The sequence below is a fragment of the Stylophora pistillata genome, chromosome 11, assembly GCF_964205215.1.
Source record: "Stylophora pistillata chromosome 11, jaStyPist1.2, whole genome shotgun sequence".
Classification (NCBI taxonomy): domain Eukaryota; kingdom Metazoa; phylum Cnidaria; class Anthozoa; order Scleractinia; family Pocilloporidae; genus Stylophora; species Stylophora pistillata.
In genome coordinates, this window is record NC_142529.1 from 26,576,099 (window position 1) to 26,592,576 (window position 16,478).

General features: G+C 37.9%; 1 protein-coding gene across 1 annotated transcript; it reads right to left on the reverse strand.

The window, feature by feature from the left end:
• Positions 1-3,272: 3,272 nt before the first annotated feature.
• Positions 3,273-11,895, reverse strand: LOC148720881 (uncharacterized). Its single transcript, XM_088737691.1, has 5 exons — positions 11,664-11,895; positions 11,171-11,557; positions 9,919-10,589; positions 9,435-9,438; positions 3,273-4,207 (listed from the first exon to the last, which is right to left on the reverse strand). Exons 2-5 carry the CDS (start codon positions 11,184-11,186, stop codon positions 3,273-3,275), a joined length of 1,626 nt encoding a protein of 541 aa, XP_088593817.1. The 5' UTR covers positions 11,187-11,557; positions 11,664-11,895.
• Positions 11,896-16,478: the final 4,583 nt, after the last annotated feature.

Sequence of the window (16,478 nt, forward strand, 5' to 3'; positions counted from 1 at the left end):
AACTCAGAATTCTTAGCAGCGACACTGATACCTTAAGGAATTTTTGGTCTTTTAAAAACGCATTTTGTTCGGCCGATGCTGGTAAACCTGTCTTCTTTCCCTCTCTTGCTCCCCCCTGAACCTTTGTATATAATAAAACTTGTTAAACCTCGCCCATGAGGGGTGCTTACTCCGGGCTACAGGCCCGCGCGCTGTTTGCGCCCCACATGGTCTGAAATATCTCTTTGTAAATAGTAAATAGAAAACTTTTAAATAGAACTTTGTTACCTCTTACAGGTGGGCGCTTACTCCGGGCTGTTATAGCCCGTGCGCTGTTCGTGCCGCCTGTAAGAGAAAATGTCATTAGTTAATTGAGACCTGTAATTACCTAAGTAACTCATAATTTAATTCGAATACTTTAATCAATTAGAATTGTAAATAGATATCATTGACGAAATAAAACTGCGTGGTCTCCAGGCTTTTATATTTAAAAAAAAAAAAAAAAAAAAAAGTACTGTCTGCAGTTAGATATAGCTCTTTGGCATACAAAGCTTTGCTTTCATGTCCAAATTGAGCACTCTAACTAGGATGAGTCATTGCTCTGCAATTGCGCATGCTCGCTAGTGTACTCTAGTTTGAGCACTCTGGCATGGCTTAGACGATACCACAAAGGTTGGATCGTTTGGGGTGACCATATTGGTTCTCCTCCATCCTAGAATTAGCACTGCACTGATGAGGCCCAGAAGGCCGAAACAGTACTGTCTGCAGTTAGTTATATATATATATATATATATATATATATATATATATGTCCATATCTAATGACAACTTTATGGGAAAATTGTAATGATGAACTCCCAGCAATATTGACTACTCCAACAATATACAGCTGTAAATCGTGTCGTAAAAGTGTCAAAAAATGCTCTTAGCGGTTTTAGCTGGGGTATCGATTCTTATTTTGAACCAAAAGAGGGTAACGATTCTTTTAAAAACTAGCAATTCCGTACTACTCTTCCCTTTCTGTCAACAATGCGCAAAAAGAAGTAAATGACTGAAGACGAAGACCCCCAGAAGGCTGGCGTTTCTTTTGGCCTTTTTTCAGTGACACCAAAAGCTACTCAGTGTTTATTTTAGCCGGAAAATGTATTTGGCCGTGGTTTTGTTATGGCATCGCTCAATATAAATACTTTACTCGGCCATATTGACCAGCTTAAGATATTTATAGGTAGTTAAAAACTCGCTATATTGGTGATCAATGAGACCAAGCTTGATAGTTCCATCGGTGATTCAGAAATATATCTACCGGGATTTAACGTCTTCAGAAGGGACCGTACCATCAACGGGAGATGCGGTGGCGGTGTATTTTTTTATTTACGAAACAACGTAAATTACCATGTCTTGGAGGAGCTCGGTGCTGACCAACTTGAATGTCTTGTTATCGAAATCACCAGACCGCATTCCAGACCATTTTCAATAGGTACATGGTACAGACCGCCAAGTTCACAACAAGAAATTATTAATCAATTTGAAAACCTTTTAGATATAACTGTTTCAGAACGCAGCGATTTCTACCTACTCGGTGGCCTGAATTGTGACATGTTGCACGAGCGGTCAAACAACCACACGTCGCCGCATTTAATAAACATATTTGATGTTCACGGATTGAGTCAAATGATTTCTGAACCAACTAGGATTACATCGATATGACGAACATTGATTTATCTTTCTATAAGTAATAATCCCAAAAAATATTTAATTCTGTGTCGTTCATCGTTGCATTAGCGATCATTCACTTGTGTTTATGACGATAAAGATACGCTATGAACGTGCTGTTTCGCATTGCTCTATTGAAACTCGCAGTTTTAAGAATCTTAATATCGACCAATTTCTACATGACCTTGTACGAAATCCATGGGATTTATTTGGCTTAGGGTCAGATGTGGGACGCATGGAAGACCTTAAGGACGCTCCCAATGGATTTCACAAGTGCTGATGCGTAAAATCCACAAACGAAATTATTTTAAAAAAGAAAGCTGCCGGCAAAAATAATGTTGCTAGGTGGGAACAGTACAAGCAGGCGCAAAATAGTCCATCAATCGAGATCGGAGATGAAGGGTAGTCAGAAAAAGGCTATTAACACTTGATTGACAATTTATTTTATTCTATCTCATACTCCTGGGGAACCCATAGTTACTCTCGGCTAGGCGTTGAGCTTGTACAACACTTCCTTTCTGCTCCCCAAACCTTTCGCGTACTTCCTATCTTTACAACCGCACGCCGAGGCAGGAACCTATCATAGAATCTAGATTGTCAAAAATGAAGACAAATCAGCTCGGCTAGACACTATCGGCTTCGCTTTTAGTCTGAAGTGTCATCAAAAACTAAATTATTCATATCATTTTCATAGCATGCCACTTTATTTTTTTATTTTTACTCCATTGCTTTTGTTACAGACACCGGGATGACTGACAGACAAAACTGCATAAATCCCTTCATGATTCTTGAATTAGGGTTCTCTCCCGGAAATTGACTTTGTAATTGCTCAGAACAAAAGACTGCAGCTTTGGAACTAAACAATGGCATATTGGTCGCAGTCAGGTATTGATTCCAGTAGATAAAATTTAATCTAACTTCAATGAAAGTTTTTTCCTTGGCAAACAAAGACGACATCGGCCATACTATTGTTTGACAATATAGTAAGAAAACTCCCTTTTATCACTTTATTGAGATGAATTTAAAAAATGAGTATATTTAGATCTGCTTTCATTTTCTAGGGTTGTGAATAATGCGGAAATACTCTCTGTATTGTTGTCAATTCTAAACTCAAAAAAGACTTCTTATAACGAATTAAAAGAGAGCAAATGAAAGTTAGGGACAGTAACTCGCTTGGAAATGATAAAAATAGAATAAAAACAACTTGGAGTTAGTTCACAGTTGCACCAGCAACAAACGTGAAAAGTAAACATGGAGAATAAACATGAGAGTATAATACATGTATATATTTCCTTCGATGATGACTTGTTCTACTCATGATGAATTGTGGTGGCACAAAATACTCCTTTAAAAAGATATAGATGGTGTTTCCGTTTCCTTCCCTTCGATTGTCTTCGTGCAAAAAAAAAAAAAAAAAACAGACCATGCTCAATTTTATTGAGCTTCCTATATCTTCCCATCCGTTCATATATCTGGCTAGAGTTCTAAAATAATCATCGAGACTTTATAATTCTGCTTAGAAGGTATTAATAAGGGCAATGTTTGGGGAGGCACTAACTCGATGGAAAGCTAAATACTTCTCAGATAGTTTGCTTCACTGCTTGTCTCACTTCATTTATTTTCCAGCAGTAAAGGAAAGGATTTAACGTTGAGTTAAACAAAACTAAGAGAGATGCTAAACCTCTTATGATGAGTAAGTGTGTTGAATATGTTTTTCTTTGGCTGATCACAATTTCCACCAAAACATGTGGCAAATAACAAACAAAAAATGCCAACTGCACCCACAGTGCACTGTAAACTGCCTTTTGGTATCGCGCAATGTTCAGTGCATTTGGTTGGCTCGTCTGTTGTTGAACATGATCTTGTACTTGTGTCTGATGATGCTTGAGAGTGAGAAATATTTTTGAGTTCGAGGCCAGTGAAATAAAAAGGCAAAGTGGTATACTTATGTACCCGTACAACAAGGTTAAACGGAGATCAAAACTGGCGCTTAAACCGGCGACAAGAGATAAAACCCAAAAGGTAGCTACAATGATATATGCTCGCTTCAAAGTTACAGTTTGTCTGTATCTCAGCCCCAGCAACAGGGCGAGAAGTCTGTCCACGCTTATGGCCGCCATTGTCAACAAAGACACTCCAGATAATGCATAGCCTGATATGAAGGTTGCGTCCCTTGCGTATGTACAAGGAGACCAGTGTTTGTGAGCTATAAACATCCAACAAGAAGCCATGAGAGGCTGGGCTACAAGGCCAACCAACAGATCAGTTGTTGCCAGACAACGATACAAGAGTTTGGACGGCGGATGAAGGGAAGACTCTTTGTGAAGGGCAACAAGGATGAGAGAATTTCCAACAATTGCCGTGATGGAGAGGAGAATGTTAACTGTTGAGAGGGAAATTGACTCTTTATGAAGCCCACTCACCAAAGAGGGGGAGCACGTCAGTTCTTCCAGTGTTTTCGTCTTCGTTCCACACCCACTGAAATTTTTTGTGGACATTATTCGGTATTTGTTACCTTCTTTTTATAGGTTATCTGTGATTGCACTAAGATCACTGAGACCTTAATGACGTCCTTAATAATCATCAAATAAGACTTCTCTACCAGCGTCTATTTACTTACAATGCATCGGGATATTGTCTATTTTGTCAACGTAAAGAGAATATTTTTTTTCCTTGAACTTTGAACTATATGGCCATACCAACTGGCTATATGGTAATCTAATGTGTAGGATAAAAGAATGACATTAGATACAATCCAAAAGGTAGCTACGATGAAGTATGTGCGCTTCAAAGTTACGATTTGTCTCTATCTCAGCCCCAACAGCAGGGCGAGAAGTCTGTCCACGCTTATGGCTGTTATCGTCATCAAAGACACTCCACATAACGCACGGGCTGTGATGGCGGCTGCGTCACTCTGCGAGTCGACAAAGACTCAGAAAATTGTCTATTATGGCAAAAAGCTTATTTTTGTCCCTTTAACTTGTCAGGTACACCCCGTATGAAATTGGAATAAGAGGAAAATACATTAAAACACATGAAACATTATCATGGTTTTCTCTGTGCGACAAACAATTCCTCCTCGGGAAGTCACTCATTATCAACGGTTCAGTACGAGTTACTTTGCTCGTGAATAAGTTTAACCCCTGAGCAACACGACTCGCGGACAATGGAGTGACGTGCCGCTATGCTAATAACGAGGACTAGCTCGTAAGCTGACCCAGTTTTATTGACAGGGTGTCAATCAAATGTCCATATCATTTGTGTAAAGTTGAGGCGTGAATCGTTATCAGCATCAGCAAGCTAGAAATAAAGAAACTGAAACAACCGGTTATGGTCAATTTCATTTCACACGAATTATTAAAGTTTGTTAACATACACAAGCAACGGAACCATCTTTACATATTCATAAGCATTACGGAAATTTTTCTGGGGCGATAAAACAAATTCGAGACTAAACATCGACAAATGCAACTCGTTTGGCAATATGGCGTCGATAACAAGCCTCTTTCTTTGAGTTAAGAAAAGATGTTGAATTTAAAAAACTCTTTTAAACTTCTCTTTGAAGTTTTATCCAACAATTTTCTATTGCTAAAAAATTAGATTAAACACGAAAGTAAAATGCACCCATATCTTTTTTCGATTATACCTTGCCGTATTCATGAACATTGGTAGCTAGCAAGCACGAAAACTACTCTTGAAGAGATATGGTTGGTGTTTCAATGCATTTATTTCAGCTGTTTCTGTAAAAAAAAGCTATTTAGTGCACACAACAAGCCATTTTGTTTTAATGAATACTCGATTAAAAGTGGGAGCCCCACAGGGCCTTGCGTTACAGAAATCAATAGTATTGTTCAATAATTGACATTAATCAACATAAAAAACATGAATTAACGGTAAAAATATTCACAACACAAAAGAACATAGATCAACGGATACACTATCCCCAACAGACTGCGTACAGACCTCGAACAAAAATATTATTTGAGCTTTTGATTTCTTCCTATCTAATAACATATTTGACGGGTTCGTATGATGGACGATCCTCGCAGTAGATAGCGCTATTTAGGCAATAGCGAAAATCAGACCTGAAAAAAATCAGGCATGTACGGGATTCGAACCACTGACCTCTGCGATACTAGTGCAGCGCTCTACCAATTGAGCTAACAAGCCAACTGAGAGCAGGCCGTTAAGTTGATTCGTAATAAACCCGTGAAAGTAATAAATGAGATACAATGAATATATGAAGTTCATATATTCATTGTATTTCATTTATTACTTTCACATTGTAATCAGGCCTCTACGTATTCCGTACAGGCCTGATTTTTTTCAGGTCTGATTTTCACTATTGCCTAAATAGCGCTATATACTGCGAGGATCGTCCATCATACGTATCTAATACCGCAGTTCAAAAATACATGAACTTCATATATTCATTGTATCTCATTTATTACTTTGACGGGTTTATTACGAATCAACTTAACGGCCTGCTCTCAGTTGGCTTGTTAGCTCCATTGGTAGAGCGCTGCACTTGTATCGCAGAGGTCAGTGGTTCGAATCCCGTACAGGCCTGATTTTTTTTTCAGGTCTGATTTTCGCTATTGCCTAAATAGCGCTATCTACTGCAAGGATCGTCCATCATACGTATCTAATACCGCAGTTCAAAACTATATGAACTTCATATATTCATTGTATCTCATTTATTACTTTGACGGGTTTATTACGAATCAACTTAACGGCCTGCTCTCAGTTGGCTTGTTAGCTCAATTGGTAGAGCGCTGCACTAGTATCGCAGAGGTCAGTGGTTCGAATCCCGTACAGGCCTGATTTTTCTCAGGTCTGATTTTCGCTATTGCCTAAATAGCGCTATCTACTGCGAGGATCGTCCATCATACGTATCTAATACCGCAGTTCAAAAATATATGAACTTCATACATTCATTGTATCTCATATTTGACGGGTGTTTTCATACAATAATTGTGTAATCACTTTCAGCTTTAAAAGTACTTTATATAACTCGAGGAGGACCTAACTCCATGGACAGCAAAGTGCTTGTCTGATTGTTTGCTTCACTGCTCGTCTTACTTCAGTTATCTTCCAGCAGTAAAGGAGGGGGGCTTTGGGATTTTCGGTTTTGCGGTTTTTGGGCCTAAAAGGTTCGGTTTTTCGGTTTTTCGGTTTTGATATTCAGAGTGGTTTGCGGATTTTACGTGTTTTTGCATTTGGTTTTCGGTTTTCACGAAAACTCTGATGCGGTTTTCGGTTTTTGCTTTTTGACCCCTTTAAAGGTGAAAATGTAGCGGTTTTGTCAGGTTTGCATGCGGTTTTCGGTTTTGCTGCCTTTTTTCGTCGGTTTTTCGGTTTTGGAGGTTTTTTTCTCCGGTTTTGCGGTTTCCCAGAGGCCCCGGTGCCCCCCTCGTAAAGGAAAGGGTTTAACGTCGAGTTAAAGTAAAGTAAGACACCTGCTACTCCCCTTAGGACTACAAAGTGTGATGAATACGTTTTACTACAAGCGACTACAATTGTCTCTATAAAGTATGGTGCCTAACAAAGTACTAATGCTAACTGTACCCACAGTGCACTGTACACTGCCTTTTTGTATCGCGCCGTGTTAAATGCACTTGGTTGGCTCGGCTTTTGTTGGAAATGATCTTGTACTTGGGCCTGATGACGACTGAGACCCCGAAAAATTTTTATATAGGAGGTGACTGAAATAATAAGGCAAGATGGTATTAATATAGAAAAATACGGAATGGGTATACGGTAATCGAACGTGTAACATAAAGCAGCGACACTAGATAAAATCCAAACGCCAGCTGCAATGATGTATGTGCGTTCCAAGGTTACAATTTGTCTGTGTCTCAGCCCCAACAGCGGGGCGAGAAGTCTATCCACGCTTATGGCCGTCATCGTCGTCAAAGACACTCCACATAATGTATAGCCTGTGAGGAAGGAGGCTTCAAATGCATATCGACAAAGATTCCATTGTTCGTGAGTCACAGAAAGCCAAAAACTAGCAACGACAACTAGGCTGGGTAACAAAACCAACGAACAGATCAGTTGTTGCTAGATAACGATACAAGAGTTTGGACGGCGGATGAAGGGAAGATTCTTTGTGAAGGGGAACAAGAATAAGAGAATTGCCAAGAAATGCTGTGATGGAGAGGAGAATGTTGACTGTCAAGAAAGAATTTAAAAAAATTCTTGTTGAAGCCCACCAACCAGAGAAGGGAAACAATGCAGTTCTTGAAATGTCTTGGTCAGTGTTCCCTCCCAGTAAAATTTGCCGTCGACATTATTCTGTATTCCTCTCTTTTTTTCCTTTTTTGAGAAATATTCGATCTACACAGCTACACAACGACGACGAGCACTAAAAAAAGAGCTCCCTACGTACTGAGTCATATAACTTCCCCATCATTGCTTATTTGTTTGAAAAATGTCAGAGAAATTGTCGCTTTAACTTGTCAGGTACACCCCGTATAAAATTGGAAAAGGAGGCAAATACATAAAAACACCTGTAACATAATTACTGTTTTCTCTGTACGACCTAAAATCCCTCTTAAGTTAGCCTACGGGCCCATTATCGACGTTTCAGTAAGAGTTACTTCGCTCGTGAATGATAAGTTTGAGGCCTTGAGCAACACGACTCGTGGACAAAAGAGCGACGCAAAACTAATAACAAGGACCTGCTCGCAAGCTGACCTAGTTTCATTGATGGGGTGTCAATCAAATGTCCATATCATTTGTGTAAAGTTGAGGCTTGAATCATTATCAGCCTAAGCAAGCTAAAAATAAAGAAGATTCAAGTTAAGGATTTCCAACCCATATCAATCAGTCAAGGAAATTCAAATGCCTATAACGAATTGAAATTGATGTATAGCCACACATGCAAACTTACTTTAACATATTCGAATTCAACAGTGTAATTAGTAACATTTTGTGGCTCTTCTACCTCCGTTTCGTCTCCGACAAAACTAGAACAAAACAAAAGAAGAGCTAAAAAATGACGCGAACATACAATTTTCTGCTGCTTTCGTTTGCATTCTCTATTTGTTTTCCTCCTTTCGCCAAGAAATTAATATTCTTAGTGATTTTCCTGGATATTAATAAGCCAAAGTTTGCCTATTATATCGTAGTTATACAATTTCTTCGCTTCCAACGTCTTGTTCGCGAAAAGACAAGTAAATTATTTTGGTATGAAACAAGCTTTGACGTATAAGGCAGCTCACTGAATATTTCATGTCGTAATTCTCTCAAGCGATTATATTAGCAATTGTCCTCTGATAATGAAGTTTTTATTATAACGCTAAAGTTAACATGATAATCCATTGATCAAGAAGTAAAATGAACGAATTGGGATAAATTTTATCGAAAAAACAAAGTTTGTGTTGTTAACTTGCTTACTGCCAATTTTGGTGACCGAGAGATCAAGGGTTTTAGAGAAAATGGTGAAAGAAACAAAGGAAACAAAAACTGTGTTCAGCCACCTTGATCTAGGAATGAATTAGTATCAAGAGTCAAACACATGGACAAATGTAATAGCATTGTTATTCTACAACTTATTAAAAGCTCAGTCTTGTTATGTAGAAATTCATTCAGAGCTGAGTAAGGAGGATTAATGAATATCATCAGTGTGGGGAAAAAAAGAAAAATCCGGTGAAAAGAACTCTATAAGAACCAGTAACTTCCATTTTATTCCATATGCTAATTTACACATTGCTAGCATTAGTCAAGCAATAGTATACATCTCTAAAATTCATAAGCATTATGCACTATGTACAGACTTCCAATTTTTTGATAAGTTTCTAATTTCTTCCTATATAACCAACATACAACATATCTGACGAGCGTTCTCTCTGGCTGGTACTAATCGTGACGTTTCTACTAAGCTATGAAAACTGTCCATTAGAGTGTACCCTAAGAAACCGCGGACCTAACTCTAAAACCATGGACAGCAAAACGCTTGTCTGATTGTCTGTTTCATTGCTTGTCTTACTTCACTTATCTTCCAGCAGTAAAGGAACGGGTTTAACGTCGAGTTAAAGTAAAGCAAGACAGCTGCTACTCCCATTATGACTACTGAGTCTAATGAATACGTTTTATCGTCACCGATTACTACTGCCACTATGATTAAGTATGGTGCATAGCAAACTACTAGTGCTAACTGCACCAACAGTGAACTGTACCCTGCCTTTTTGTATCGCGCCATGTTCAGTGCATTTGGTTGGCTCGGCTGTTGTGGGCCATGATCTTGTACTTGAGCCTGATGATGACTGAGACCCCGAAAATGTTTATATAGGAGAGGAATGAAATAACAAGGCAAGATGGTATAATTATACAGGTATACCAAATGGTTATGCGGTAATCTAATATGTAGCATAAAGCAGCGACGCTAGATAGAATCCAAAAGGTAGCTAAGATGATGTATGTGCGCTTCAAAGTTACAATTTGCCTGTATCTCAGCCCCAACAATAAGGCGAATAGTCTATCCACGCTTATGGCCGTTATCGTCATCAACGACACTCCACATAATGCTAAGGATGTGAGGAACGCGGCGTCACATGCGTATCGACAAAGACTCCGTTGTTCGTGGACCACGGAAATCCAGGTCGTAGCAGCGAGAGGCTGGGTAACAAGACCAACCAACAGATCAGTTGTTGCCAGACAACGATACAAGAGTTTAGACGGCGGATGAAGGGAAGATTCTTTGTAAAGAGCAACAAGGATAAGAAAATTGCCAAGAAGTGCTGTGATGGAGAGGAGAATGTTAACTGCTGCAATAGAAACTGATTCTCGTCGAAGTTCACCCGCCATAGAAGGGGAGCATAGCATTTCTCGAAATGTTTTTGCCTGTGTGCTGCCTCTGTAATTTATTGTGGACATTGTTCTGTGCTTGTTTCCTAACAATGACAAGGTAAAAGTAGCGTGCTAGACCCTAATCTGATCCAATTTGTTTTCTTCCAATGTCTTGTTCACAATAAGAATGAAATATACTTTCATATCAGATAACTTTCATGTAAAAGGAAAGTTATTGAATTTTTCTTGCTAGAGGGCAAACAATCCCTCTCTATTTGATAGGGTGTTTGTCAAATTTCCATGTCATCTGCTTGAAGTTCAAACTTGAATATTATCAAACTCGGTAAACTAGAAAAAAAAAAAAAAAAGAAAAGCTCACGATTTTACTTGGTCTATGAAAAATCTGGACTCGTACAATCTCCGAAAGCATTAAACTATTGAAATTGAAATTTTAATCAGAGATGCCAGCTTACTTTAAAATATTTCTTTTAAATTTCTAATGAACACAGTCTTGCAGCTAACAAAAATGGTCTATTATCAAGCAAGCTGCACGCTATTCAATCTTGTCGTTGTCATTATCTGGACCATTGATAAATTTTCCTTATATTACGACATACTACTACTGAAGTGAAATACAATTTATCATTCCCAGGAGGAAATCAAAGGATGGATTAGCTGGTTCTACCTTTCATCAGCAACATTCACCTCAAGACTTCCTCTAATGCGTTGACTCTTTAAAAATGCGCCCACGACATGGCTTTCAAATGACAGTGATGGCGATCCCTTTTCTTTTTTACAGTTCATAATTTACCTTACGTTTCTCATTTATGATAAGAGAAGACAACTCGTGACTAAAAATAATTTTGTAACACCTTATTCTGGTTTATTTTTTAAATGTCTCATAATAAAGGCGGCAGTCTATTTTGCGCCACAATTACGTGTTTGTCTAATTGGTTAAGTTTAATTTAGGAGTAAATTAGCATCTACAGTCAAACTTACAGACATCTATGATTGTATTGTTGTTTTACATCTTATTTGAACTCCGTCTCCACAGGCAGAAAATCATTCATAGCTGAGCGAAGAGGATAAAATACTGCATTTCATTTCGGAAAATGGAGAGATTTTGAAATAACTGTACAAAAAGCGGGGATTGTAAATTTTATCATATACACACTTACACATTGTGACTAGTATTATTATCCAACTGTGCTTCGTAGAGTACAAATAACGCCCAAAACGAGTACAAATACCTCTCGGTATTTGTACTCCAGAGAACCGGTTAGAAAATATCCACGAAATTCGCCCGTACTGAAACAACAATTTGGCGCGTTGGATAATAAATCTCTTATTAGACGTTTCGTTGTGTAGTATGGCTGAGTTTTTTTAATCGTTGCCTTAATATGGTTTAAAGAAGAATTAACATGAGAGTAAAATGTATGCATATCTCTCTTCGATTATGACTAGATATAATTATGATAAAGCTAGAATTAGTAGCACGAAGAATACTTCCTAAAGAAAGTCCACAATCAGAATTCCTCACCAGCGTTTAAGCATTTAAAATGCATCAGAAAATTTTATGTTGTGTCAAAAAATGCCCGCAACCTACGAGGTACCTCAGTTAAGAAAAAGACACTAAAAGGCAAATATAGAGACATCTGCCATTAAACTTTCACCTCCAGGATGCTAATCAAGAGTTCATGTCATTATCAGCCTCAGCAAGCTTAATAAATAATGTGAACTGGATATTTTACTCGGTCTTAGATAAATAAAGAAATTTTTGACAATCTCCGAACGCATCAAACTATTCAAATTCAAATTTTGATTACAGCTGCGAACATATTTGAAAATATTTAAGTTTACCTTAGTAGTTAATTGCGCTTTGCAGTTTTTCTCTCATCGTTAAAAATTACGCCAGCAAACCGTTTTCTACATTTTTTTTTATTCTTTGTTTATTCTCCTCCTTTAGCCAGCGAATTGTTGGATTCTCTGGTGTGATTATCCATTCTCTCTTGAGCAGTTACATCCTAATGCTTTGGTGAACAAAAATTTATCAACCGCGTTCGAAATTACAAAAATAGCCGAAGGCTTATCTGATTCTAACTTCGTCAGTAGCATTTATCTCAGGACTTCCTCGCATGCGTTTACTCTTTAAGAATGCGTCTACGAAATTTCTTTTAAGTAACATACTTGACAATTCCTTTTGTTTTTTGGAGTTTCCATTTTATTCCATATGCTCACTTACAAATTGCTAACATTAGTCAAGCAATATTATACATCTCTAAAATTCATAAGCATTATGCACTATGTACAGACTTCCACCAACAATTTTTTCGTAAGTTTCTTATTTCTTCCTATCCAACATACAACATATCTGACGAGCGTTCTCTCTGGCTGGTACTAATCGTGACGTTTTTACTAAGCTATGAAAACTGTCCATTGGAGTGTACCTTAAGAAACCGGGGACCTAACTCTAAAACCATGGACAGCAAAGTGCCTGTCTGATTGTCTGTTTCACTGCTTGTCTTACTTCACTTATCTTCCAGCAGTAAAGGAACGGGTTTAACGTCGAGTTAAAGTAAAGCAAGACAGCTGCTACTTCCATTATGACTACTGAGTCTAATGAATACGTTTTATCGTCACCGATTACTACTGCCATTATGATTAAGTATGGTGCATAGCAAACTACTAGTGCTAACTGCACCAACAGTGAATTGTACACTGCCTTTTTGTATCGCGCCATGTTCAGTGCATTTGGTTGGCTCGGCTGTTGTGGGCCATGATCTTGTACTTGAGCCTGATGATGACTGAGACCCCGAAAAATGTTTATATACGAGAGGAATGAAATAACAAGGCAAGATGGTATAGTTATTTAGGTACACCAAATGGTTATACGGTGTTCTAATATGAAGCATAAAGCAGCGACGCTAGATAGAATCCAAAAGGTAGCTAAGGTAATGTATGTGCGCTTCAAAGTTACAATTTGTCTGTATCTCAGCCCCAACAATAAGGCGAATAGTCTATCCACGCTTATGGCCGTTATCGTCATCAACGACACTCCAAATAATGCTACGGATATGAGGATGGCGGCGTCATATGCGTATCGACAAAGATTCCATAGTTCGTGGACCACGGAAATCGAGGTCGTAGCAGCGAGAGGCCCGGCAACAAGACCAACCAACAGATCAGTTGTTGCCAGACAACGATACAAGAGTTTAGACGGCGGATGAAGGGAGGATTCTCTGTGAAGGGCAACAAGGATAAGAAAATTGCCAAGAAGTGCTGTGATGGAGAGGAGAATGTAAACTGCTGCGAAAGAAACTGATTCTTGCTTAGGCCCACTCAACAATAAAAGGGAGCATCGCAGTTCTCCAAATGTTTTGGTCAGTGTTCCACCTCTTGTGAAATTTGTTGGGGACATTGTTCTGTGTTCGTTTCTTTTTTTCTGGCAAGTTATCTATGATTGCAACGAGAATTGAGGTCCAAACAGCACACGCCTACCAACGATCACTGAAACCCTACTTCCTAAACAATGTCCACAATTAAAATCCTCACCAGCGTTTAAGCATTTAAAATGCGTCAGAAAATTCTCTGTTGAGTTAAAAAATTCCCGGAACATGCGAGGTACCTCATTTGAGAAAAAAATACTAAAATATGAAGACATCTGTTATTAACCTCCACTGACAGGATGCTAATCAAATGTTCATATTATTTTTTCGGAATTGAAACTTTAATCATTATCAGCCTCCGCAAGTTTGACAGATACTTTAAACTAGCGATTTTTCGCGGTCTTAGAATAAATTGAGTTTCACGAACGGATCAAACTGTTTTAATTCAAATTTTGGTCGCAGCTGCGAATTTGTTTCAAATATTTGAATTTACCCGTGTAGTCAATTGCGCTTTGCAACTTTTCAATCATCTTTACGTATCCGACCAGTACCTTAGACGAAATTGCCACAAAAGCAAAATTTTACGCCAGCAAACCATTTTCTACAATTATTTTGTTATTCTTTGTTTATCCTCCTCCTTTTGCCAGTGAACTCATGGTGATTATCCCTGATAATGACAAGCCTAAGGTAGCCAACTAGACCCTAGATCAAATTTGTTTTCTCAGTTCCAGTGTCTTGAACACAATATATAAGACCAAGAAAATACTTTCGTATCAGGTAAACTTCCATGCAAAAGGAAATTTACTGAACTTTTCTTCCTGTGATTGCCTTCAGCGATCAATGATTCTCGCTGGGTAATGCTGACAGTTATTTCCCAATATGGAGGTAAACATGACAATTAATTGATAGAGATGGAAAATAAAGGGATACGTTTTCCAATCGTATCGCTGACTCGATGAACAATTTATTTCCTACTAGTTTATTATAATTTTTTTTTTTGTCTTTCGAGCTCGATTGTTAAATTGGCATTTAAAATGTCTCTGGAAGCTATCTACCGTGTTAAAAAAGTTACTTTTTTCATACCCTAAATGGTATGAATTAGCAATAAAAGGCAAGCCAGATATAGAGACATCTATCGTATCATTTTTAGAAGAGCCACAAACCATCTCTCTTAATTTGATAGGGTGCTTTTGAAATGTCCATATCATCTGCATGAAATTTAAACTTGACTGATCATTATCAACCTCGGTAAACTAGAAATAAAGAAAAATAATAGCTGACGATTTCACTTGGTCTAAGAAAAAAACTGGAAACTCGAAAGCATCAAACTATTGAAATTGTAATCAGAGATGCCAGCTTATATTTAAAATACTTCATTTTAATTTCTAGTAAACACAGTTTTGCACATTTTCCCATACATTTCCTTCTAATTGTCAAGTGTGGATACGCTATTGTCCTAGAACCGGTACGTTCTAACTACTGTCTCGTCGCTAAGAGTTTGGACGGCTCATGGAGGGAAGATACCTTGTGAACGGCAACAATGATAAGAGAATTTCCAAGAAATGCTGTTGGGAAGAGGAGAATGTTAACTGCTGTGATAAAAACTGATTCTTGTTTAATTCCAGCTTCTAAAGGTGGGGGCAGCATCGTGTGTTGTTTTCGTCTACTTTCCACCTCTAGTGAAATTTGTTGTCAACATTATCTGTTTTCTTTTTCTTGTCGTGTATCTGTGATTGCAAGGAGAAATATTTGTGTAAACTGGAGACACCAAGCCGCGATCGCTTAAACCTCACTTCTTTAAATTTAGCCACATAAAGACCACCTCACCAGCCTTTATTCATTCAAAATGTGTTCGGAAATTTTCTGTTCTTTCAAAAACTGAATAATTTTTTCCGAAATCCATCAGGTGCCTTACGTATGAAATAGCAATAAAAGGAGATTATAGACACCTGCTTCAGTTTTTACAATGCACTGAACAGATAATAATAATAATAATAATAATAATAATAATAACCTTTATCTTAAGAGGGTGAGACCAATTACTTTTGAAATTATTCTCCCTAGAGTCCCTCTTTACCTGGATCATTTCATCCGGATAATTTGAAGCGAATATTTTGGAACGAAGCAAGTTTTCTTTTATGTGGCAAGAGATTGAAGTCTTGTTGCGATTCTCTTGAGCGATTGACAATTCTCTTTTTGCAGTGAAAGTTGTTATCCATTATTGAATTAAACATGATAGTTTATTGATGGAGATGGAAATAAAGGGATGTGTGGTCATAACCTATCAAGACTCGATGAACAATTCTTTTCAATCTAGTTTTTTTAATTTTATCATCACTTGTGAATAAAAGTTGCGCACTGCTCCGCCTATTACCAACTCTTACCAGTCTTTCAAGCTCGACTGTAAAATTACCGCATGCTTCATATCGCACACAGACCAATGAATAATTGTTAAAACTCAAAATTTAGGAGACATCAGTTAATCATGACAGACCCGACCTCGTTTTGAGTCTAGGTTTTATCGAATACCAAATTATTCATATGTACTCGTTCTATAGTTACTTTTCTTTGAAGCCTATAATTTTTTTTTTTACTTTAAATCTGTTA